This window comes from Corythoichthys intestinalis, chromosome 18, assembly GCF_030265065.1.
Source record: "Corythoichthys intestinalis isolate RoL2023-P3 chromosome 18, ASM3026506v1, whole genome shotgun sequence".
Taxonomy (NCBI): Eukaryota; Metazoa; Chordata; class Actinopteri; order Syngnathiformes; family Syngnathidae; genus Corythoichthys; species Corythoichthys intestinalis.
This window is the reverse complement of record NC_080412.1, coordinates 18311297-18337500: the sequence shown is the minus strand read 5'-3', so window position 1 is coordinate 18337500 and position 26204 is coordinate 18311297. Positions and strand designations below refer to the sequence as shown.

The 26204-nt window shown below is 38.8% G+C and overlaps 1 protein-coding gene across 2 annotated transcripts in view; it reads right to left on the bottom strand.

Moving 5' to 3' along the window:
* Positions 1–26204, bottom strand: part of kif4 (kinesin family member 4) — a 33382-nt gene that overhangs the window by 3944 nt on the left and 3234 nt on the right. The window contains exons 1-25 of one of the 2 annotated variants that reach the window (XM_057821114.1): positions 20977–21123; positions 20082–20223; positions 18615–18729; positions 18336–18526; positions 18158–18247; positions 17548–17714; positions 15269–15363; positions 15031–15150; positions 9812–9987; positions 9641–9702; positions 9397–9529; positions 9230–9285; positions 8819–8924; positions 8640–8741; positions 6836–7018; positions 6601–6704; positions 6343–6487; positions 5909–6019; positions 5735–5818; positions 5529–5621; positions 1626–1781; positions 1452–1549; positions 1115–1244; positions 828–998; positions 656–751 (exon numbers count right to left, since the gene is read on the bottom strand). In XM_057821114.1, the coding sequence (XP_057677097.1) occupies positions 656–751; positions 828–998; positions 1115–1244; positions 1452–1549; positions 1626–1781; positions 5529–5621; positions 5735–5818; positions 5909–6019; positions 6343–6487; positions 6601–6704; positions 6836–7018; positions 8640–8741; positions 8819–8924; positions 9230–9285; positions 9397–9529; positions 9641–9702; positions 9812–9987; positions 15031–15150; positions 15269–15363; positions 17548–17714; positions 18158–18247; positions 18336–18526; positions 18615–18729; positions 20082–20204 (2907 nt within the window). In that variant the 5' untranslated portion in view covers positions 20205–20223; positions 20977–21123. Of the gene's footprint in view, positions 1–655; positions 752–827; positions 999–1114; positions 1245–1451; positions 1550–1625; positions 1782–5528; positions 5622–5734; positions 5819–5908; positions 6020–6342; positions 6488–6600; positions 6705–6835; positions 7019–8639; positions 8742–8818; positions 8925–9229; positions 9286–9396; positions 9530–9640; positions 9703–9811; positions 9988–15030; positions 15151–15268; positions 15364–17547; positions 17715–18157; positions 18248–18335; positions 18527–18614; positions 18730–20081; positions 20224–20976; positions 21124–26204 lie in introns of those variants that run through there. The other variant, XM_057821115.1, reaches the window with a different exon arrangement.

The window sequence follows — 26204 nt, the reverse complement described above, 5'->3', positions numbered from 1 at the left end:
AATAAGACATAAGAATTAAATAAGACGTATTTTACTAGTTCAACGAGATGTGGAAACTCGTTATATTTTACTAGTTGATCCTGAATGGATGTCTTATTTTAGGCTTGTTCCATTGGCAGAATGTTCTTACTTGTTATAAGCAAATCTTATCACATTTCAAATAATTTTTTACTTGTTTTAGAAGTGGCATTTTTTGCAGTGAAGTCGTGTTAACTGGAAAAAGTCCCTAGTGTTTTGCCAAGTCCCGTGTCAGTCTATCAGAGGCGAGTACACAAATCCTCTTGTATTTTTTAGACTTTATTGTTGTTTTTGAGATGTTACTAGTTAGCGCCGGGCGCTATGCTAATTAGCGACTTCGCTAACATATATTTCCATGTCAAGTTGTGCATTGTTTGGTGGTGTACACAAGTTACTCAAGTTGCAAAACGTTTAAAACCAAGATTAAATACAGCCGTAACACTACAAACATGCGAAATAGTAAAGAAATCTGTAAAACCAAAGTATATTGGTTAAAAGAAGTCTTTTTCCTCCCTTTTTTGGAGAGGGTGGGGGAAAAATCTTACTTCGTAGTTTTTCCACTTTTTGCATGGGGTTCTGTACCCAATTAACTGCGAAAAATAATGTAAATCCATTTTTCCTGTATGTTGATATTAACCTGAATTTTTAGACACTCCTTCTCCTTCAAGCTCTCATCTTTTTGCTGTGCTTCATTCTCTTTGCATTTCTTGAGCTGCTCGATAAAACATTGGACCTGAGGGAGAGAGGGAACTGTTGTAGAGGGCGATATTTTGAAATAAAAATAAAATGAATTCAACTAAAGCGATTACGTTGTCCTGATGCCTCTGCTCCATTTCAATAATGTGCTGCTGGTGCTCCACATCCATGGTGGACGTCAACATTTGCTCATCAGCCAAAGTCTTTTTCAGTTCTTGTCCACTCGCTTTCTCTTGTTTGAGTTCACTCTCCAGCTTTGCTGCGCCCACCTTTGCCGTCACCAGCTGTATAAAATTGGAAAATTGAAAAGCACAAGCCTAAGATGAATACAATTCTCAGTCAAGAGCATTATCAATTATGCAAAAACTTCCGTTTTGTTTAGAAGGACAACGAAATTCACCTCAGCTACCAGGACTCTGACGGCACATCTGGCATCAACGATGTTTGTGATGCCGTCTATACGATGTTTCAGTCGCCCTTCGCTGTCTGCGTCAAGGACCTTCTGCTGAAGGTCAGCTATTTGGGCATTCCTGTAAAAATGATCAATCGAACTGTGTAAAAACACTCATTGTAAATGACAACCGATGATCGATTACATTTATTCTCATGTTTAAATGGAGCATTTCCTACAGACATGAAAAATAATTTATATTTTTACAAATATATATTTTATAATATTCATTGCATAAATAGTGCGGATCAAATCAACTGATGAGTGAGTGTGTTGTCTGACTAACCTGAGCTCTATTTCTGTGTCCAGGTTTTCTAACTGTTTCACTAGAGGCGCCTCCAGTGCCCCTTGGTTCTCCAACTCAGAAATGGTCAGCGTCCGACGCTTAACATACCCGTTACAAAATAATAAGTCAACGTATCAAAGTTGATGACAATGAGCACGTTAAGAGATAACTCACTCGGATTTTAGCAGCTGGTCGCTCCCCAGCATCAATCTGCTGCTTTAGGTGATTCCTTTCATGAGCCAAGAGTTTCCTCTCCTCCAGAAGGTCATTGAGGTGCCGCCGAGCTTCCTCCATGCTAACTGTAACCTCCACTTCATTGAGAAGCCAGTTCTAATCCCAAGAAGACGTGTATCACATGACTTACATTAATTATGTACTGGAGACCCAATGGAGTAACATGAAATTCTACATTACTATTATGGGTGCAATTAGTGCTGTTTGATAGAACGATATATTTCGCTAAAACGCTATATTGACATTGTATACAGCCATTGTCATTCACGCCATGAAAAGACCTGATTCTGTAATGCACATTTTGGCCAGAAGATGGTGACCAATTGTAATGACTTGCTACATTAATTCCATATGCCATAGTAGTACTACCAATCGGCCTAAAGATATTTCCATCGCCACTCAATATTTAGCCAATTGAGCCCCTGCCAACCATACACAAGGAATGCATGCAAGACAACAGAAAAAAGCCACACGAAACACAGACTACACAATTAGTTCCAACTTCCAATAGCAATATTAATTAGGCATGTCCCGATCGCATATTTTTGTGCTCGAGTCAGAGTGACCCGAGTTTGAGACTGCCGACACATAGTCCCGATCCGATAAAAAAAAATTTTTTTTTTTTTTTAAAAGTTCCAAACATGTTGCAGTACTGTACAATTTACAGTACTTCCTCTTCCGCTTTTTAAGGGGGTGCTGCAGAGTACAAAATGGATGTAACGGTTTCTTTCGCCAATGCCATTGTATTTCTGGATTATTTTGTTCCTGTTTAGCCCTTTAAAATAAAGGATTAAATTAAAAACCCGATCATTTTCACCCGATTACGATCCTCTGAAAAATGGCCCGATCTCCGATTGCGTGATTGGATCGGGGACATCCCTAATATTAATTAATTTCTTATACAATGATATTATGCTAGCTTTAAAAAGGAAGGTCTTAAAAGTAAAAGATCCACCGATACAGATACCAGTATCGGCAGGGGGGATCCGGCACGAAATGGTGGTATCGGTATTGGCGAGTACCAACAAAGACGGCACTGATACCATTTACCGGTCCAGTATTAACACTTGACCACAGCCTGTTTTTCTCCTGACGCTCACTACACTCCCTGTTGTGTGATGACACATGATCACTTTGCATGCCAAGCAGTTATCTCTATTGGCCTGCTCCAGACCAAGGAGAGCGGGCCAATAGCCGCTTTTAACAGATGCCGGGGCAGCTTTTTCATATGTAGGAAAATCAAACTACGAGTGGAAAATGTCGGGGGTCTGGAAATATTTCATTTTATAATCTCAGTCTAGTACAATGGCTGCAAGCAAGATTTGCGGCCTGAAATCTTTCAAGAGGTGGAGGTAAATCTGCCAGTTTCAATACGTCGATCCTGATAAAACATTTGAAGACGAAATGTGAATGAACACAAAGAGTTTGAGGCTACAACAGCCGCAACTGCTACCAAGAGAAAGGGGGCTGGACCGGAGCAACGAACACTGGTCAGCTCATTTCGTCTACTTTACTTTCATTGTCTTTTACAGAAAGAAATGCCGCAGTAATTTGAGACCTGTTTCAAAAGTAGGGTTGCCACCTTTCAGAAATAGAAATAAGGGACGCTCCCTCGCGCCCAAAGCCGTACAGGCGACGAAAAAAAAGGGACATCCCAAAACTCCTAAAATGCATAGAAATGTATCCATTTATATATATTCCGTATTGGTTCCATATGGAACGCAACTTTTAATTCCCAATTCAGAACGATTCCTTATTTCAAAGGACTGGTGGCAAGCCTATTCAAAAGTGCTGTAGAAGTAAGCAAAGTAAGCTAAGCGGCTAAGTGTGTGCTGCTGCTGGTGCACCGAGAGGGAGGCTAATCGAGAGACAGGATGCTGTGGTCAATTATTATTACTTATAATTTCATGAAAGTTGCACTGTTTGGCCTATGAGAGCCAAAACTCAGGGTTAAAAAAAGTTTATTCATTCATTGTATTTTTACTTTCTTATTGTTGGGCTAGTATTATACATGTTTTAATTTCACGAATTTAGCACTATTTTGGCCTTTAAGAGCCAAAGGTTTATTTAACTAATTTATCACCCATACCAGGTATGCAATAAACTACTACTACTACTTGATTCACTTTGGATATATATATTTCAAACAAAGTAGTATCGGTATAAGTCGATACTGCAGAGCAAGGTATCGGTATCGGGGCAACACTACTTAAAAGTCAAAATGACTATTTATTAGGGTTACATTTGAGCACAATGGGTTACATTTGAGCACAATGTGCTGGCTCTGTTTACACCGGATAGTTTTAGTGTACAGCACAACTTGCTTTGTTTAATGCACTACAGCGGTCCCTCGTTTTTCACGGTTAATGGGGACCAGAACCTGCCGCGATAAGAGAAAATCCCCCCCCCCCCTTTTTTTTGTGTGTTCAATGTATTTATTTAGATTTAGCATTTGAAAGAGATACATATAAGACATACTTTGGGGGTGGGGGGCATAACTAAAAATGTGTATATGTTTTAATAAGCTTTTAAGCACCTCAAATGTAATAATTATAATAATACGTTAATAATAATAAGTAATAATGAGTTTTAAACATGTTACTGTCTCACTGAATTATTTTTAAACAATAAAGTAGTAGAAAAATCCTTGGCTATATTAAATGCTTTATTGAATGAGTCCACTCAAATCCACTGAAGCTGAGTTGCCACAGCAACTGTTGAACAAGTTAAACAATGACTGACGGATGCGGCGCTGTGACTTTGTCTCTGGCAAGATCAAACATAAACATCTCTCAATCATCGTTTAATAATTGCTTTAATCAGCAACTCCAGTGCACGGCCTGACGAGCAGGGAGAGGGTGCAAGAGTGAGACTCCGCGATCGGCTCGGGACAGCTCATCTGTATTTTTTTTTTTTTTTGGGGGGGGGGGGGGGGCGCCAAGTTTGAAGCACGAAGTAGCGAAGGATCACTGTACTTGCTTCATTTAATATTTGTGGAAGGTCAGTTTAATGTGAATTCAAAAATAAAGTGGGTGGGGGTGGGGGGTGTTGTCATAACTAATTTTTTTTACCAAATAATGTAAAATGTATTATATCATGGCCTATCGATATCTTGATATCATTTTACCCTGCCCATATTGCACAGTACTAAGCGCAAGTAATTCTCATGAAACTAACCTAAACTGGCTTGGAAAATTTTAGGGACATGGTCATGAAAAACTGAAATAAGTCATTTTCTGTTAAAAGATGATTATGTCTATTAAGTGGCACAGTCCACGATTTGTTACCAAAATAGTTTTTGTATGTTTTTAACTGATATTAGAATCGTAAATTCATTACTGTAATGTGTCCATGAAAAGCTTTGATGTTTTCAATATTTATTTGAGCAGCACAAGATAAGCTATAATGGTCCTATACGTTTTTTTTTTACTTTGTATAATAAATATTTAAGGAAAATCTGGTCCCGTCATAATTACAGTGTTTATTAAAATAATGTTATTCTGACCCATAATGCACCACAAAGAAGGCAAGAAAAAAAAAGATGCCTACAAAGTATCTTTTACATTTTTATAGATGACTACTTCCCCACCATAGGTGATAATTACCTTAAAATGTAATATTACACGTTTTGGAATATCAATTAGATATTTTACTGTAAATAAAATTAGGGAGCACAAAAAAATATATATATACACCGAGTCATCATAGTCTTCTGCCATTTTAAGCTAGCTTTGGTAAATGTCCATTACCATAACGCACAGCTTTCATGAGAATCACTCCAAATACTAATTTCATCAAGGTGTCATTAGTATTATAGCATAAGGATGAGGCACAGAATACTACCTTCACCCTTGCAGCAGCTCCTTCAATTCCACGGTTCTTGACTTCTGATCTCTTATGGAGAGCATCTTTTAGTCTTTTGTTTGCTGCTGCCGCCTGTTGGTCAGACCATTCACAGCTTTTGTGAGTATTTTAGGGAAACTGCAAACACTCGAGGGCAGATAAACTACATTTCTCAATGCACCAACGAGCGACAGAAAAAACTTCACCTCATTTGTTTTGTGACGCAGGACATTGGCTTGTGCCTGGAAATTCCTCTCAAGTTTAATTAATTCATACTGACGTTTACGATCCTGTAAAAAGTTTAAATTGAAAAAATGTTAAGCATACATTTGGACATGGATATCCGGGTGTTTTTTTTTTTTCAGGAAGACCAGCTGTACCTTCTCTTTCAGTTGTAGCACCTCTCTGTCTTTTTTACTCTTCCACAGTCGGAATTTCTCAGAGTCATCCCTCATCTGCCGCATCAGCTGTGTACGCTGGCACTTCATTGCCTGCAGAAAATACTGCCGTTACTTTGAATTGACGATGATTGACGTCCAGTCGTGTGGCTCTTTTTTTCTTCTGTAATGAATTTAAATGAGTTCATCACACTAGTGGACGCCCAATCCATTTGAACCGCGAGGACTGGCAGAGAATGAACTACGTTTGTTCGCTCCCAGTTCAAATGGATTGGACGTCTTTCACCGTCAACGGCCATGTATTTCCTGCGACTAGAAATGTACAAGTAAAATCCATGCATGCAAGAAAAAAAGAAAAAAAAACATCTGATTTGGTCTTGCAGGGTGCCATATATTCGAGCAAAAATATTCCTGACCTGTATTTCTTGCGTGAGCTTGCTGACTTTCTGAACTGAAGACTCTTTGAGTTTGAGCATTTTTGACTGTTCAAGGAGCTTTTTCTTCATGTCAACCAGCTGGCCTTCTAGCTCCTGTAGACGCTTCCTCCGTTGTTCACTCAGCCTACGGGGGACATGTGCCAGTCAGATGAAGATGGACAAACAGGTTCTTCAGGTATACGTGAAATTAGAATAGCTTTGGATAATAAACCTCTAAAGACAAAGCAGCCCACGTACTTAGCCTGGTTGGTGTCTTTCTTTGCAGACTGAAGTGCCAAAACAAGTTGTTCCTTCTCCTTTTGAAGAGAGTTCACTGCCATCTGCAGATCATTCATGTTGTTCTGTGGGATGACAATACTAAATTACAATGCAATTATTATGAATTTGAACCAAAGTCACCACGTGTACAATTTAAGCTTTTTTCCCCCCCCTTCTTCCTGTTTTCAACAACAATAAGACAAACTTTACTCACCTGTTGCTCCAACTGCACAGACTCCAGCTGGCTATCGTTCTGGCACATCTTTTTAACCAGTTCCTCCTTCCATCTCAACACTTTGTTAAGCTCGATCAGCTCTTTAGACATCTGAGCCTGCTGCAGTGCGTGATGGGCTGTAAAGTCATCTAGCGAAGGCTTTTCAGCAGTTGCGTTGGTATCCTTTGTGTTGGGTGGAAAAAAAGAGGAAAGGAATTTGGGTTTCATTTTAATTCAAGGACCCTGAGAGGAAAAATGGTACTGGATATTCTTTCAAATTTGATAAAGTCTAAGGTTGTCAAAAATATTGATTGACTGAAAAGCTGCATCCAGATACAACATTTAATAGCGTACCGCACGAATGTTATTTTTAGACCGTGATGTCACCATTGTAAACTGGAAGAGGGTCAACATACAGTAGAAGCGCGCTCGCATTCAACCTATTCTAGTACTGCTTGTTTTCTGCCGGTAATCATTCAAAAAAAGAACATGCTGAGTAAACACTGCTGCTATGGAACTCGTAGAAACAGCTTTAGACATTACGACATATAAAGGATGTTTTCTTCATACGTTTCCCGAAGCCAAAATGTGAACAATGGATCAATTTGTGCAGACGTCTGAAAGACCAGTTTAACGCCAGCAAGGTAAAGCTGTTCACCTTCATATGCAGTAAACATTTTGTTGGGAGCCATGGTCCTACAGATGACAATGCTGATCCATTGCCTGCCACAGCCTGCCCTGAAGCGGTAAGCCATTTTGATATTTTTACTTATTTTTAAGCGTGGCGTTTTGCCGTGCTGGTTCTGTCTGACAATGAATGACCTGAAAAAAAAATTAAATGGTATCTGAATGCCACTGTTGTTACCTTTTTTGTTGTAAAGAAACAACTTTAGTTAGGGGGAAGTGTAAATAATTTAATAGAATTAAGATTTGTTATTAATGGGGGAAAAAAAGTGTTTGTTGGCTGTCACTGAGTAGCATTTGCGATCACTACACAAAACTAGCAATGTAAATGATCCCCAAGAACGGTCAGAGACGTAAGACAAACAGAGGATATAATATATAAGAAAGACAGGGCATATGGTGGTAAAGGATAGATTGTTGAAACAGGAGAATGTCAGTGTCGTAAGGAAATGCACACAAGAAAAAGGTGTCAATAAAAAAGCAACCTGTGGATCAGGTAGTCTTTTTCAGCCCTCGACACTCAAGCCATCTCTTTAACTAAACATTTGTATATTCTTCCACATCTTTACCAGTGAATTTGGCAACAGGGACATCATTTTCAGACAGAATTGGTAGGTTTAGCTGAGTAAATATCTCGTTTGTACACTATTTACATGCATCTAGCATGAAGGACAAACGCGAGTTTGATCCCCCTAGCAACAGTTGCCAATGTCATGAATATTAATGTGCAAAGGTGACGTGTTGCATGCTGTACGGTATTGCAAAAGCACTGACAGAGTTATTTGTTTTTGCACTACCACAGATCACCATAAATTTGTTTTCATGGGGTAAATTTGATTTTCACTACTCTTGATAACAATGTACGAGATAGGATTTGAGGCAATTCGAGGACGTTTTTTTGGGGGGTGGGGGGTGTCAAAAATTAATTAAACTGAAAAGCTTAATATGATTTTTTTTTTTTTTTTAATGTGGTATTGAAACTATTTAGAGCATTGTTTTTAGCATCGATATCCAATTGAAAATTTTAGTATCGTGAGAACTGTAATTAAATCAAAAGATCTTATAATGAAGAACTCAATAATTAGGAGAGCAGGAGAGGGAGAAACAAACAACAACTTACAGGTGAGGACCTATTTGTATCACCAGCATTTCCCAATTCATCTGGGTTGTCCACCCCTGCAGCCATGGCGTCGATAGACGCAGCAATGCCTACACTCTCACGCTAAGAGAAAGTATTTGTAACAGATAATTAAAAAGACAGTATACTTTTTATTGTGGTTCTAGTAGTGATTTCGATACCTTGAGCTCCAAAATAAGGTCTTGCAGATTCTTCACAAGCTCAAGGTTTTCCTTCAACTCTTGATCGTCAAGTGTCTCCAACACTTTTTGAAGATTTACTCTGCAACTGTAAGAGCAATCCCAAATTACTAACTGATTGGCTGCCGCTGATGACGACAAAGGATAGTTGCTTTAAAATGAGCAGTTTTTAACATTGGTTACTTTGTCAAATTACAACTTACAACACTCAAACCAAGGAAACACATCAAAAGCCTTCCTACTGTTCAACCAGCTTTAAATCTTTTACTGCAAGCCCCTCCCAGTCCAAACAGATTGTCAATGGCACTGAAATATGATCATTGGCTATGAATGAGTTTAGAGTCTTAGTCTTAACATCAGGAAGAACAATGACAAAACAGTTTGAAAACCTACGCTGCATGTTGAAGTTGCTTGAGTTTGCTTAGAAGTTTCTCATTTGTTTGCTCCGTCTACAACAGAATAAAAATGTCTGAAATTATTTTTTCTTTCTTCATCAAATTCTCTATAACAACTTCCTGAACATTCTTTGGCCTTGGAGGCAAAATTTCAAAGCCACTAACCATAATGATCTTCTCAAACATGAGGGTGGTTTGTCCCACAGTCTCACTCAACTCCTTGCTCAATTTGTGGTTCTGGTCCTGCAGACGGCGGTTCTCTTCCAACAGCCTTTTCATATTCTCGCTCGTCTCTGGCCTGAGGCCCGTATAAAAAAAATAAAATAATAAATAAATAAATAAATAAAACATACGAACAAACTGAACACCTTGACCTCTTGTAAAGCCGTAGCGACTGCAGGCCGCTTACCCAGTGAGCACTGGCGAGACTCCTCCACGGGCATGAAGAAGCATTACCTGCAGTTCCTGAACCTGTGTATAAAATTACTGTCAGGACTTTGACTAATTAGATAATTTCACTGAATCGCATTGGAATTTGACAGAGGTCACGTCAGATTTTTTTTTAATGCTTTCCATGCACCTGTTGATGCAAGCGGCTAAGTTCCGCTGCTCTGGGGTCGATGTTCACGATAGGCTTGTTTTTAATTTTCCGAGCTCGGTCAGCGTATCTCAGCGTGTTGATGGTTTCCTCCAAGTTTGAGTCGGCAGGACTGACACACGCAATCATCAGTGTGTGACTGTTGCCTCCAAGGGAATCTGATGAGGCACAAACATTACAGTATGTGTGCCAGCAAACACTTTACTACCCTGTTGATGGTAAGCAGACAATTATTTTTTTGACAACTTTTCAAGGACCTGGAGATTTTCATTATCCTACAGTCTAGGGGTGGCAACCTATGGGTACAGTGGTATGAAAAAGTATCTGAACCTTTTGGAATTTCTCACATTTCTGCATAAAATCACCATAAAATGTGATCAGATCTTTGTCAAAATTACACAGACGAAAAAACAGTGCTTTAACTAAAACCACCCAAACATTTATAGGTTTCCATATTGTAATGAGGAAAGTTTGTAAACAATGACAGATGGGGGGGGGGGGGGGGGGGGGGGGGATAAGTTGGTGAACCATCACATTTAATATTTTGTGGCCCCCCTTTTGGCAACAATAACTTCAAGCAGACGCTTCCTGGAGCTGCAGATCAGTCTGGCACAACGATGAGGACCAATCTCGGCCCATTCTTCTCTACAAAACTTCTGTAGTTCAGTCAGATTCCTGTGATGTCTGGCATGAATCGCTGTTTTAGGTCATGCCACAGCATCTCAATGGGGTTCAGGTCCGGCCTTCTTGGCCACTCCAGAATGTGTATTTTGTTTTTCTGAAACCATTCTGAAGTTGATTTACTTATGTGTTTTGAATCATTGTCTTGTTGCAGCATCCATCCTCTTTTTGGCTTTAACTGTCTGACAGGCTGCCTAAGGTTTTCCTGCAAAACATTCTAATAAACTGATGAATTCATTCTTCCATTAATGATTGCAAGTTGTCCAGGCCCTGAGGTAGAAAAAAAACAGCCCCTAATCATGATGCTCCCTGCACCATGCTTCACAGTGGGGACGAGGTGTTGATGTTGGTGAGCTGCTCCATTTTTCTTCCACAAATGACGTTGTGTGTTACTCCCAAACAATCAACTTTGGTTTCATCAGTCCAAAAACTTTTTTTTTCCAAAACTTCTGTGGAATGTTTAAGTGTCTTTTAGCGAACATTAAACGAGCAACACTGTTTTTTTAGACAGCAGTGGCTTCCTCCGTGGAGTCCTCCCATGAACACCATTCTTGCCCATAGTTTTACATATAGATGTGTGCACACTGATATTGGACTGTGCCAGCGATTTCTATAAGTCTTTAGCAGACACTCTAGGGTTCTTTTTTTACCTCTCTGAGTATTCTGCGTTGAACTCTTGGCGTCATCTTTGGTGGACGGCCACTCCTTGGGAGAGAAGCAACAGTGCAAAACTCTGTTTGTAGACAACTTCTCTGACTGTCGATTGATGAGCATCCAGACTTTTATCGATGGTTTTGTATCCTTTCCCAGCCTTATACAAATCAGCGATCCTTGATCGCAGGTCTCCAGACAGCTCCTATGACCGAGCCATGATGCACATCAGACAATGCTTCTCCTCAACACATTTCTTACCAGGTGTGTGTTTTATAGTAGGCAGGGCAGGTTCACACCACTCATCAGTGATTGGGCACACATCTGACTTAAAATGTTTGATAAAAATTCGTTTCAATTGCTCTTTAAGTCTCCTCACGCAGAGGGGTCACTTATTTACCCCCTCCCCACCCCTCTGTCATTGTTTGCATGCTATTCTCATTAAAATATGGAAACCTATAAATGTTTGGGTGATTTTAGTTATTCAAACTGTTTTTTCATCCGTGTGGTTTTGACAAAGATCAGATCACATTTGATGGTGATTTTATGCAGAAATGTGAGAAATTCCAAAAGGTTCAGATACTTTTTCCATACCACTGTAACTCGCGATACAACAATTATCAATGCAAGGATCAGGAATTTAATCTACGATATTCCACAGTAAAATTAATAAATATAAGCCATTTTCACTGTTCTGTTGTGAATTTAAATGAGTTTATGACTAGTAGCAGTGAAGCGCTGCTACTCTCCCATTTCTAATAGATTGGATGTCTATCACAGTCAATGAGAGCCAATGAGTTAACTTACACTTATGGAAAATATTACGAGCAACATGTTGATTCTATTTTTGTTAAAGCAGTGACACCTTTTAAAAAAGATATAACAATTCTTGGCCGGAGCCTATCAATAACCTACTGGGATACAAAGTATCATGATATATCACTAGAGGTGGGAATCTTTGGACACCTAACGATTCGATTACGATTCAGAGGCTCCGATTCGATTATAAATCGATTATTGATGCACCACAACCCCCCATCCCTGCTTTTAATATTTTGTACACTAGTTCTAAAATTGTTCAAAAATCCTCTCAGGCTAAACAAACTACTATTTCAGTATCAAGTTAACCGTTACAAACAGTAAATAAAATACTCAAGTCCCCATTCTGTATCGGCAGCTTTAAACTACATTCAATTAATTTAATGTTGTGAATTAACTGTTAAAGTAGTTAAAATTGCTTTCCTTTCTGTCTACTTTCGACGTGAAAGTTTTAAAACTGTTTCATCATTTAAAGATAGATTCAAGTCAAAAAAAAAAAAAAAATTTTTTTTTTTTTTTTTAAGATAAAAAGTAATTAGGTTTGCTACAACAGAGCCTTCTAGAGAAGTCTACTGCTTTAAGATTGCGCCTGTTTACTAGCGCGGGAAAGTGTCATTTCGCATGTAGTTCTTGGTATATGATCTAACACGGCCGTCGTCTGTCATTTAACATCTAGTTCTATATATATGTGATATCTACTGTAATTCCCTCTCGAGTCGAAATGACGAACCAAGCTGTTTCTCTTTTACGGGCTTTAATCACAGAACTTGATTTGCCTTGACAATGCCTTGATTTGCGGTGACAATGCCTTGACAATGGCGTGACAATGCCGTGAGAACTGAACAATACAGATAAAAATATACATAAAGTCAGTTCAGACAAATATATATATTAAGTCAGATCATTTTCATACAGCACAGATAAATATATACATGAAGTCAAATTATATTCACACAGAAACATAAAACAACATGAATACATAACTACTCTAACAGAAACTAAGTCAATTAACGCAAACTAACAAATAACACAAACTAAATTACCTCATTGGCCGCATACTCCAGAGGAAATTAGTTCAGCTTCAATTCTTCGATGCACTATGCACTTGAGATGTTTCCTTGTTGATCTTAATCAGAGGTACTGAAAAGTTGTCTGTACTCTGTAGTGTTCATCAGATAATAAGCCGATGTAACGCTTAACAGTACCCCTGTCAACTCGCGGCAGTGAACTTTAGTTCCCACCCCATATCACAGAAACTAAATACTTAACATTACACCCCCAGATCAAAGAGTCAATTATTTATTTCTTTATTCTGCCGTAATGGCAGCTACATCTACCATAGCCGTATGTTGCCGTATGTTTGTAGCAACTAGCAACTGGGTGCTGTTTGTAGCGGCTGACGGCCGCAATCAGGTATTATTGTTTTTTTTTTTGTTTTTTTTTTTTTTTTAAATCTAGTGACATGAGTTGAACATATTTACTCTCGGTCCGTTCCTCATTGCGTCCTGAAGACCGCGCTGACTGTGTTTTATTTCCGCTTTACCTGGTATACCGTAATTTCCCGAATATAAGGCGCACCCGTGTATAACGCGCACCCCAAATTTACCTGTAAAATCTAGGGGAAATTATTGTACCCATGTATAACGCGCACCCTAATTTTAGCACCAATAAATAGAAGAATACAAGAAAACAGAGCTCGTGTACAGATACAGAAATGTCATTTTACTGACTGGTGAAACACAGCACAAGCATAGCATATTGGTAGTTCAAAACATTACCATAAACTGACAATATTTACGGTAATAATATGATCTGACAACTTTTTCAACTTACCAGAATCCAGGAGAAAACAAAACAGATGTGACTTTTCTTTTAAAGGCTGCTGTATAACTTGCTCGTTTCATCATGATGAATAAATGTTTCTTCCGTGGATTGATACGGTAAACTAAAAGTGGTGATTTAGGTCGGAAATCAGAGGAGTGCATCGCTGTTGACTAGACTGTAACAATAGGAAGTATTGTTATTTGGATTTGAGTTTCCTGAGGGACAGATATAGTTGACGGACACAGAAAGTCAGTGTTGTGTTACGTTTGTTACGGTCCGAGTTGCGGAGCTGCAATAAACGTTGACTCAAATGAGTTCAAGAAACTAAATTCTGTGCTTTATGAACAGTGAAAAAAAGCAGAATTTAACACAGACGAAATAATTTGACCAATTACAGTGAAGTATTACCGTGTAGCGAGTTATAACAGAATTCACCGGCAGAACTTATGTTGGCACGTTGTATAGTTCCCAGGGGGAGGTATTTTGTTGAGGGAACAGCCGAGTTATATTCCGCGGGTTGCATGTGAGACAGACATTGCGTCCGTATTTTGTTGCAGCCTAAATGTCAATAAAGCAACGCGGATTAGCTCCGTTGTTTGATACTCCACCTCGGACTCCTTCCCTAGCTCACCACGACCGAAACAAAATGGTGATGTCACGTACCGTAATGGTCGGCAACGGATCGCCGCATACGTTTCTTCAACACCTGGCTGTGTCAATTAAAAAATTATATATATATATTTTTTTTTGTCTCCATCCCTGCACCCGTTTATAATGCGCACCATGATTTTACAAGTTGATTTTGGGGGGAAAAAAGTGCACGTTATATTCGGGAAATTACGGTAATTCAGTAATCGGAATTTGGATGTTTGTGAATCGTTCTCGAATCTTCCACGGCCGAATCGCGAATAATTTAAGAATCGGAAATTTCGCATGCCTTTATATATCACCGTTGTATTGTCACACCGCTAGTGCACACAGTGTTCAAATAAAGTAAATAAAACAAAATTTATGTGAAAGAAGTTCATTATTTACACTTAACAGCTGATTCAACCATTTCACGTGTTGGGTGAAAAATGATGACAGAATATAAAATGTAACTTTAGACAAAAACCGACACAGGCAGTATGCACAGTGATCGTTCCATATAATAGTTGCCTGGAGATGGGAAGGTCCTCAAAGGGAGGATGTGTCTGAGGCGGACCTAAAAATAAATCAAAGCCTACCTTGTAACAAGCGAGTGAGTTTGGAGTCTCTGTAAGGGACAAAGGCATTTTTCTTGCTTTCGTCGCCTAGAGCACTGATCACGTTACCCAAAGACAAAAGGCCTCGATTGATGCTGATGCCTGAGGATGAAAATGTGAGTGAAGACACAGTCGGAGGACACAGCCATTTTATTCAGCAGCAAGCACAAATTTATTTCAATGTTTTACTTAGGAGTGGCATTGAGGTACAGTATCGTACCTTCTTTTAAACGATCCCCCTCCGCTTTGGTTTTCTTTTGCCTTTCTGAACCAGCCAGATCCACAAGGTGCAGTTTAGAAACAATGGAGTCAACTCTGCAAAAATAAACCAATAAAGGAAACATATTTCCTGCATAACACGCTCAAGTTATTTAAATCAGAAATGTCAATTTCAGAAATATTTATCATTTATTCATTTAAATTACCAGCCCTTAATCTGGACTAGACTTGTGCCGATTACCGGTTTCAAGGTATACCGCGGTGTGAAAACGTCAGGGTTTCAAAACTGCAAAAATTTGTCATCCCGTCCCTAAGGTATTAGTTATTTTTTATGTCCCAAAAATGCATGGAGAAATACCTCACTTGTAGCTACAGGGCTCAACCCTCCCCCACCAGTTGTTCCTCAGTGTCAGTGAGTCAGTTGTTCGCCACGATAGCTGGAGGAGGTGAAACTCCTGAACTTTTTCCCCCCGTCGAAGAAAACGAAATCGCTGGTATGGGAATACTTCGGCTTCAGAAAAAATGCAGACAGCTGTGGCTTAGAGAAGGAGAGCCAACCGACATGTAAAACATGTTTGCGGTGGGTGGCTACCGAGGAGGCAATGCCTCCTATATGATTTCGCATTTAGACAACATTAAAGGTTGGTAAGCACTGTCATGAACGTTTCCCACCAGCTACGAGGGTTTAACTCCAGCGTGTTTAGTGTGTCTAGCTGTGGTAAAATGTGCAGTGTTTTTTCTCTCTGGCAACTGTCTCTTTTGAGAAAAAGTGTGTGTGTATAATGCAAACATGATACGAGTCATACACACGTGCTTTTTATGAAAAATTATTGTTTTTGTTCTGATAGTAATAATGTTGAGCTGTGGCTGTGTGTTTAGGCTCACCAAAACGCTTGCATTTTAGAGCTGCCCCGACTAGTCGACATAGTCGACGTCATCGATGACGTAAATCCGTCGACGAGCACAACATCCCGTCGACGGTTAATGAAGGGTTAAAAAAAAAAAAAAAAAAAAAAAAAAAAAAAGCGCACCAGAGTGTCCAAAACATTGACTTATTTCAAAGAAACAAAGGAGAGTACACTCTTCTGTCCTGTCTCTTCAATGCCAAGCTTGGCTGCACGTCGGCCGTGAATAAACACCCCAAGCGCCTTCACCTAGTTTGTAAATTTTTTTTTTTTTTCTTCATTTTTTTATACACCAGAGGGTGCTGTCGCCTTACTAAATAATAATGTTTCATTGACAATGGGCCTATAAGTGCTATTAGTATTGTTCTTAATGCTAATTGAAAGGTTTATTTTATGGTATAGAAAATTATATAGGGATAAAAGGTCATAAATATATACAGTATATACAGCGATTGCACTCAAGGGAGAGATTGTCAATGATAAGGTAATAAATTAAGGTAAAGGCAATTCATATAGGCAATTCATTGATATATAAATAAGGTTTAAAAGGAAAAAGGTGAAAAGTTTTTGTTAATTTCTAATTGTGTTGCTTTATTTGTGTGCACCGTAGCTCTTACAGTGTGTTTACATCAAGGATGGAATAAAAGTTGTAAACCATCAGTTTAAGAGACCATCTTTTCAATCGGGATGCTACACTAGTTAATTCTATCAGCATTTGAACTCATTGTTTATTTGTGATTTATTATTGTTATTTACGTGTTTATTTGTACTTTAATAAATAATTTGAGTGTTCAAATATGTTTTGTGTCAATTGATAAGTGTCAACAAAAATGTCATTGCTAAATTAGTAAAAAAAAAAAAAAAAATTATTAGATTAGTCGACTAATCGTAAAAAGTCGGCTGACTAATCGGGAGAAAATTTGTCGTTTGGCACAGCCCTACTGCATTTATTTTTATTTTAACCTAACATTATACTTATGTTACAATTTACTAATGTTTTGAAAAAAAATAAAAAATCCTGTTCAATGGAGAAAAAAGTATTTTTTAAACTCCGATATCTCAAAGAAATACATTTTAAAGCTGTAATTGCAATACTGTGATACCGTGATATTTTGGCTTAAACTTATCATACCGTCAGAATATCATACCGGCACATGCCTAATCTAGACTAATTAACCAGCAAAGTGTGGGATTCCTAAATTTGGAAGTGAACAACTTCTTGGCAGACTATGTACATAGAAATGGGCTTTCTCTACGGTTCTTTTCCACCTTCAAGGGACTCAAAGCGCTGGGTACTCATGTGATCCACACAGGCTGCCTGGAGCCCAGCGGCACCATGTCCGTGACCCCTATTTCGAAGTACAACAACACTGACTTGTCTTTCCCTTTGCGTTGCTCCAGCGTAATGGTGAAGATGGCATGCGAGCGTGATGAGGCAGCATTCATTGCCGTAGAGCCCACTGTGCGAGTGGAGTTGCCAAGCTCCAGGCAGTCTACCATTTGCCGAGCAGAGACCACCTGCTTCTCAGTTAACCCGACAATCTAAAAAATGGACAGACACATTGAAGCAAGCACAAACAACGCTGAACAACTTGTTGCCCTAGGTGATAAATCAGTTTTATGGTTCAAGTTTTTTTTTTATTGTGGATTATTCAAAAAATATTTATGTTGTTGGTTTTGCCAAAAAAGAAATCTAGCAAGCAATTATATAACAGATTACTTAACACCATAGAGACGTTATAGGCCACAATTTTAACATTTAGCATACACGTGTGGCTTACAGGACCCAAAAAGTCATGTCCACATTTGTAATGCCAGATTACACTTATAGAAGTATAAAAATATTAAAATTCATATTTTTTATTAATATTTTTTATTATTAAAATGTTCATGAAAACAAAAATGTCATATCGCCCAGCCCTATGCTGCCCTTTACCCCCCCCCCCCCCCCCCAACAAAAACCCTGGTAATTATACAGAATTTACCTTGATACCTCCTTTGGGGTCTTCCCTAACGCTCAAAGCAGGTCTATCCTTAGCAGTACACAACAAATCCAACACATCCTCATTGTAGATCTAAAATTAAAGGGGTAACAACCGCGTTAAAAAAACATTCCAGACATCAAACACGTATTTATCCATCAAGAGGAAAAAGTTACAATACCTCCAGATAAGATACTTCCATGCTGAATTCACAGTTGCTCCTATTTTCCTTTTCATCAAAAATAGTCTTGATGACGCGTGGAATAATGCCGTTAGAGGGATCATCCTCTTGAGCTGATGTGTATGTTCCCCCCATGGAGAAGGTCTTCCCAGACCCGGTCTGTCCATATGCAAGTACTGTAGCATGGTAGCCTACCCAATAAAAAAAAAAAAAAAAACATTTTTTGAACCTCTTTGCCACCGTTTCCTGGTGTACATAGTTCTATAATGCTTAATCTACCTTTAAATAGCCCACGTAATAGGGGTGACACAGCAGTATTGAAGACCTCATCCTGCTCTACAGTTGGATCAAATACATAGTCGTAGGTAAAAGCTTTCTCCGTACCAACCACCACCTGAAAGAACAATGTATATTTTACCTATACTGTATAGCATAACAACAAAACAAATATGGCGCCTTAACAATAATCTAACGAGAAATACACACAGTAATACACAGTACACACACCCTACTCACATGACGTCACAACCACGCCCCCGCGCCATATTGTCCGTCAACTCGTCACTGTTGATGCATTACCGTTACGTAAATTCCTCCTATTATGGCGTGTTTTTCTGCTCGTTAACATTAGTAATCAAAATGGTGAAGGCGTGTGTGGCGATCGGTTGCAATAACAGAGAAGATAGACGGAGAGACTTGAAGTTCTACCGGATTCGGAGAGACCCGGAGAGGAGAGCGAGATGGGCTGCTGCAATTGACGAGAAAACTGGGCTCCAAACGATTACCACAGATTATGTAGTAGTCATTTTATATCTGGTAAGATGCATTTAATATATATTTAGAGAGTTTTGGGCTGACAACCACAATTAAGATCATTGCGAGGCTAATCGCCGACAACATACACTCAGACGTTGTGAATGAACTACCTGAAAATATATAATTATAAGGGGATAATAAGACAGTTGTCATACAATTAATTTACAATTTCACTATTGAGGTCAGAAGCCAAAAAATAAATTCAACTAGGGACAATCTGGAGTAGTGCTATCGGACTTCATATTTATTACATATTATACTGTATATGTATGTAGTGAGAGTGCTATCGCTAAACCATATAAACATTAAAAGCCCTAGCTCCATTGACAAATGACATGAAATATATTAGACTTGACAGTGGATGTTAGCAAGAACAAAAGATTTTGAATTGAAAATTTCGTAACTCACCTTCCCGAGCACAAGATAGATTCCTGCCGAATTTTCGTGGACGAGGACCTGTTTCACCCAACCAACAACGAAGTATTTATTAGCCTCCAAGCTCTTAAAGTTTTTCAAACTTTCGTGAGAATAGGCTGATTTTGTGTGGACAAGATAGTTGTAAATATCAGGGTAGCAGATGTCAGGCAGGGACGGCGAAGATAGCGGGTCGAAAAGCATCGATTTAGGCATCACATATGGATCTGGCGAATGGATAAACTGAAGCTTTTCCACATAACGCCTTTTATGCAACGCATCCAATTAGTTTACAGCGTCAGATAACACCGGGGCTTCCATGAATTGCTCTATAAATTGCACGACTAATTGAAACCATTGAGAATAGGGCTAAAAAATGACGGACAATATGGCGGCCGGATACAGCGACACGTCATTTTGTGACGTATGTGAGTAGGGTCTATACTTACGGTAGATGTTTAGTACCTAGAAGTAGGGAATTCAATGTGCTGTGTATATATAACTTTGAATACAGACCTGTGGTTCCCCTGGCACAAAGGTAAGGCAGCACTGACAACCCTCATTAATTTCTTTTGGCACTAAAGGACGACAGCGCAATGCAACCCGCACCGGGATCACCTTTGCATCCTCGTTGGCCATGATGGAGACTGCAGATAACCTTTAAAAGAAAAATGAAAGGGGAAAAAAGCCAGATGGGCAAGAGTATCTGTTTAGTTCGCAAACAATCCTCAGAAAAACTAAACACCAAATTCCAATTGTACACAGATTTGACAAACACCCTTGCATTGGCTACAACAGGGGTCTCCAAAGTGGTTTTCCAAGGCCACTGTGGGTCTTTGCTTTGAAAGGCTGAAGGCCTTCAACAGCTTGAAACTTGGTATACATATAGCATGGGCCAGTATCTATTGATCCTCTTTTTTTTTTTTTTTTTTAAATCAGGGCTGATTAATGCAATGTGGACTTATTGGAGTTAGGCAGTAGAGGGCATGCGCGTACAGCCTTCAGCCTGTAATGTGCCGTGGCACACTTGCATGTTCTCCAAACTAATCCAGAACAGACTAAATGAAGCAATGAGGAACCTGCTGAAACTATGGGGAGAAATTTGTCAAAAAAAATATTCACACATATTCATCCGCGATTCACACATATGTTTTGTAGATGTTTGAAAATTTTCACGTGTATTTTCGAAATCCAGAATTATATCCGTGACAGCACGAAAAATATCAAATACATGACTTCTGGGCTATACACACATCAGGCATACAAACTCCCTTTCTCATCAACCACGTCAGTTAACCTATGATTTTAAATGTAAACCGGCTCGGTGACTGTAGAAAAACAAATTAGTCTAGCGTCATATTTGGCAGTGGTTGTGCTAGTGCCGTTTTGCAAGAGGTAAACTTTGGCTTACCTTTCCGCCTTTTACTCCAGCGAGGTTAAAGCGAAAAATTACCCAGAAATAATGTTAGTTTTTGTGAACAGCAACATCGCCATTTCCCGTTCAGCCCGCGCCTTTCAAAAATATAGCCCCGCCCTTTACTCTTCTTCTTTGGGTTTTATGGCGGATGGCACCTGACGTTCAGGCACACTACCGCCAACTACTTTACTGGAATTTAGGCCAGGATACACATAAACAAAACCAACCAACCAACCAACCAAAAAAAAAATAAATAAAAATAAAAAAAAAAACATTCACTATTTCACTTGGTAAAAGTCCTGTTCATTTCCCTTACTTTTCTTCATCTTCATTTTATTCATTGAATTCATGAATGTGTCGGAATCGTGCCGCTTTGCTGACATCAAGCGGTCAAAAGAAAAATGACAGCTTGTCTAAACATCAGTGAAGCTGTCTTGAAATAGACACCTAAATTATTTTTCCCGATTCTCCAGGAAACACAAAAAAATTTAACCATTAGTTGAATGTATATTCTAGCAATTTTAATCATCAGTGTACAAAAAAGGACTCAGGCCACTACAAGATTGGCTAAAGTAGACAACGTTCGCTAGTACTTTATTTACAAATTTTCATTTTCATTCTAGGAAAAAAAAAAAACATACAAAAATATCTTCCGAGGGAAAGAAAGACTAAAGAGCCCGAATTTAAGTCATGACCTCTGGACTGTTAGGCAACTGTGCTAATGACAGTTGTCATCCATACTGCCATGCAGGTAACATTTTGCGCAAAATACTTCAGGTCGTGGTGTGCATGCCTGGTATTATTTATATGCCCTAAGATAAATGTGCTGAGAAAAGAAATATTGCTCGGGATATATATAAGTGCAAACAGAGGAGAAAGATCTGTTAGAAAGAGGGCGACAAATCATCCTAGTTGATGAAATGGGTTTTCAGTCTTCCATGAACAATGGGGAGCAACTCTGTTCTGGCTGGAGGAGAAAGGTCATTCAAAGACAAAAACAGTTGATTCCAGTTAAAATGAAGACATGGTCTCTGAACAGAAGACAGAACTTTACAAACAATCAAACCAGTCATCACTTACCACTACATATACAGTATGTTCGTATTTGTATGAGTCTGTAAATCTATGCTACTTCATAATGATAACACCACGTTGGGTTTGCTGCTGGCAAGCAGCCTGCTGCACCGGTCCGTTAATCTCGAGTTGGAATTGCATTCGTGAAACTTAAAGCGCTGTCATGACCTTGTGTCAGGACCTGCAGCATTATTCACTGTAACAGAGATCTAACAGAGAGCTGTAGCTCAGCCAACTCTTCCGTGACAGATACTTTGGACAGCCACCTCACAAGTGATAAAATCATAATTCTGCTAAGTGTGAGTAATGACAGCACATTAGTAATTCCTCAGGGACTTGCCTTATATGATGCATCAAACACTGTAATTATATGCCTCGATCCCGGTCACTGACTTTTATTAACAGCAAGCTCCCAAGCATCTGACACTGGAGAGGTCATGCACTGAAAATGTGACACGGTAGGAGGCCCTTCGTGGTAATTGGAGGAAGTACGCTCAGAAATAACTCAGATGACGAGGTCATCCATGAATGCTCTAATGAAATAAAAGAGATCATTGAGATTAATTTTAAACACTTTTTTAACGTTGTTTTTCAACACTTTTTTGTTGTGGAATTAATACATCAGACCATTGAAATGGACCATTACTTTTGTGTGTGATGACATTTTAGGATACGAATGCTTTGCCACCAGCCATTCCACTTCAAATGTATTGGATGTCTACGTGATAAACTAATTGGAGTTCACAGCAGAAGGATGTTTGGACGCCACACGATTGGATTTGTATCATCTTGGGAAGGGCGACAAGCGCTTCGTTTTTTATTTTGTTTTTTTTGTGGTTGGAAACTATATCTCGAAAAGTACATTTGCACAGCATTGGCACCTTATTTCTTAGTGCTCCCCGATACCGATGATGTCATTTGAGTGCTGTATCGGTGCACAAGGGTAGGGACAAAACACTACCAACTTATCAGGAGGCTCAAATTGCCCCAACCAACTTTTAAGCAACCTTATTTGCATTAGATAATGTGTTCAGTTATATAGGTCATTTAGATTGTCTTCCCATTTGTTGTAACGATAGAATTGACCCTACCATTATTAAGTGAATTATTTTCATTATTTTCAGACTTGCATTTACCGTATTTTTCAGACTATACGTCGCACCTGCGTATAGGTCGCACCAGCCAATGCGCAATGAAAAGGCAAAAAACAAATATAAGTCGCACCAGAGTATAAGTCGCATTTTTGGGGGGAAATTTATTTGATAGAATCCAGCACCAAGAACAGACATGTCATCTTGACAGGCAATTTAAAATACAATTGAGAACAACAGGCTGAATAGGTGTACAGTATGGTAACATTACATGCCCTATCAATTAACTTGATTTGCTGGCACGAGCCCGAAAAAAAAAAAAAAATTATGTTTTATTTGTGAGGACTCAGGAGAAGGCGAAAATGCGGGGATGCGATGCGTGGTTGTGTTTTGTGTGATCACGTTTGTGACGATGCTGGTGCATATATACATAATGATAACAAATTAAAGCCTGTCTTTTGTAACGAATTCTCCCAGTTAAACAAGACTGTAACTCCTCGAGTTGGCAGAAAAAAAACACAAGTTTTCTCAATGTTTAAATAGTCTACATATTTTTATGGTCATTATAAATGCATTTACACAACTAAATAATGCTGGAAAAGTTTGTTAAATATATTTGTCGTATGAGACCAAAGCGCCACATTCGTTGACATTCAGCGAAGACGACATACAGTGCTGCTCGAAAGTTTGTGAACCCCACAGCGATGGTCAGATTTTTTGTAAAAAAAACTAAAATAACCTTATTAAATGTTAAGTTATACCCAAATCCACAATACTGACATTCCAAATAATGGACTGAAACAAAAGAAATAGTTATATTGTCATTCTTTATTTAACAAAAGTGGTTGATTTAAGAAAAACTCAGATATCATGTGTGCAAAAGTATGTGAACCCCTTCAGTTAATAGGATATTGCGCCTCCTTTTGCAGAGATTACCTCAACCAAACGGTTTCTGTAGTGACTAATCAGCCTCTCACATCTACTTTGGGGGATTTTTGCCCATTCTTCCTTGCAGAACGCAGTCAGTTGAGAGAGGTTTGATGGGCGTCTGGCATGAACTGCTCGCTTCAGGTCCCGCCACAGCATTTCAATGGGATTTAGGTCAGGACTTTGACTGGGCCAGTCCAGAACACGAATCTTCTTCTTTTTCAGCCATTCCTTGGTTGTATTGCTGGAATGCTTTGGATCATTATCATGTTGCATGATCCACCTTCTGCCAAGCTTTAACTTCAAAACAGATGGCGTCAGGTTATGTTCTAGGATTTGACAATATTCCTCAGAATTCATGATTCCCTGGACTATGTGGAGTTGTCCAGGTCCTGAGGATGAAAAGCAAGCCCAGATCTTGACATTCCCACCTCCATGCTTCACTGTTGGGAGAAGGTTCTTTTGGTGGTATGCAGTGTTGACTTTTCGCCAGACATGGCGGTTTTGGTTGTGACCAAACAGTTCAATTTTGCACCTACATCAGTTGATGAAAACTCTTTTTAATTTAGTCTCGACAACACAACTGTTAAAAAAACAAAAAAAAAAACTACTGAATTGATTGATTAGGAAATCAGGTTGAAATAATAGAAAATTCCAAAATGTTGAGGGGGTTCACAAACTTTTGAGCAGCACTGTAGGTTTCCTATAGCATCTTCAACAATCAATTTGAATCCTTTTAATATCCCACTCCTACCGCAGTTGTTTGCTTTTCAATTCCCCGTCTTTAGTTTATTTTTCACTCTATAGCTGCTCCATATCGAAAAGGAAATACCAGGATGTTCGCGGACGGCGCCAAGGCGCGGGAGGGGAAGATTGAAAAGAGAGCCACTGCGTTCACGTGCGCAAGCATGCACAGAGCCTTCTCTGTTTTATCCAAATTATTTATTTTATTGAACACTCATACATCGTTTTAGAATAAATGTATGAATATATATTTATTTTAAAAATAAGTTAGCAAGAGAGAAGTCGGCCCGACCCGACCGTAAACAATCACACAAGTGTAAAAAAAACTGCGACTTATAGGGTACCCCTTTTTCACTTGCTGAATGTGCCATTCCATGTTTTTTCCCCCTCAAACGCATTTGATTGGCTGATGACTTGACCCCCCCCCCACCCCCGCCACTCCCCCTCCGCACATACACACGCAACTCTCACAGTACAGAATTAAGTTACATGGGAGGGATTTTAGAAGTTTTTTGGGGGCCAGCAGCCCACTGTAAGTAATGTAAAACATATTTGTTGTGAAACCCACCACTAATTTTGCTACTGAAAGGCCGACCTGCATCACAGTTTATCATTACCATTACATTAAACTGTGTGAACTTCACAAACGGAGTAGGAAGCTGCTTAGGAGAAGTGTCCTTTTGTATGTATGTGTTTTCTACTGTGTTAACGTTACTTAAACTGTGAGAAATATAGTAAACTCTGCTCAGCTGTATGAAATTTAGTGTACCAAGGTTTACCCCCTTCTCCCCAGTTTTCATTTTTATTTTGCTTATGTGGTCTTAAAGCAGCCCAAAGGATCTTTCATTTTTTGTTGAGTTTGGCTGTGCCTGTGGACAAAAGCAGTAGTGTTTTTCCTGAAGGAAGGCTCCATTTTTTTTTTTTTTTTTTTTTTTTTTTAAATTATTTTTGTTATTCCCTGAATAAGAAGTTTTTTTTGTTGTTGTTGTATTTAATTCATTTAGACAGATAATTTTGAGTGCTATTAAGACAAATGTTTATTTTATTTTTATTTGTGTATGTATTTTTTTGCGTTCCCGGATACTTAAAAGATGATTAACAAGTTTGTATTTCTTGTGTATGTTAATATAATTTGAATTCATATGATGCAATTTAAATTTCCTAATAAAATCCAAACATTTATTCTGGAAGTTTCAAAATGTTTCTGAATGAAACATGATTAAAAAATGAATCAAACATTGTATCACCTGAACCAATACATACGCACTGCAAAAACCCACCACCGTAAAATTTAAGGGGGGGGGGGGGGGTGAACTTGTTTTCAGTGTAAATCTAATAGAAATAAGTGAAATTATATCTGCTAGTGCTTCAAGTAAATTTTACTCA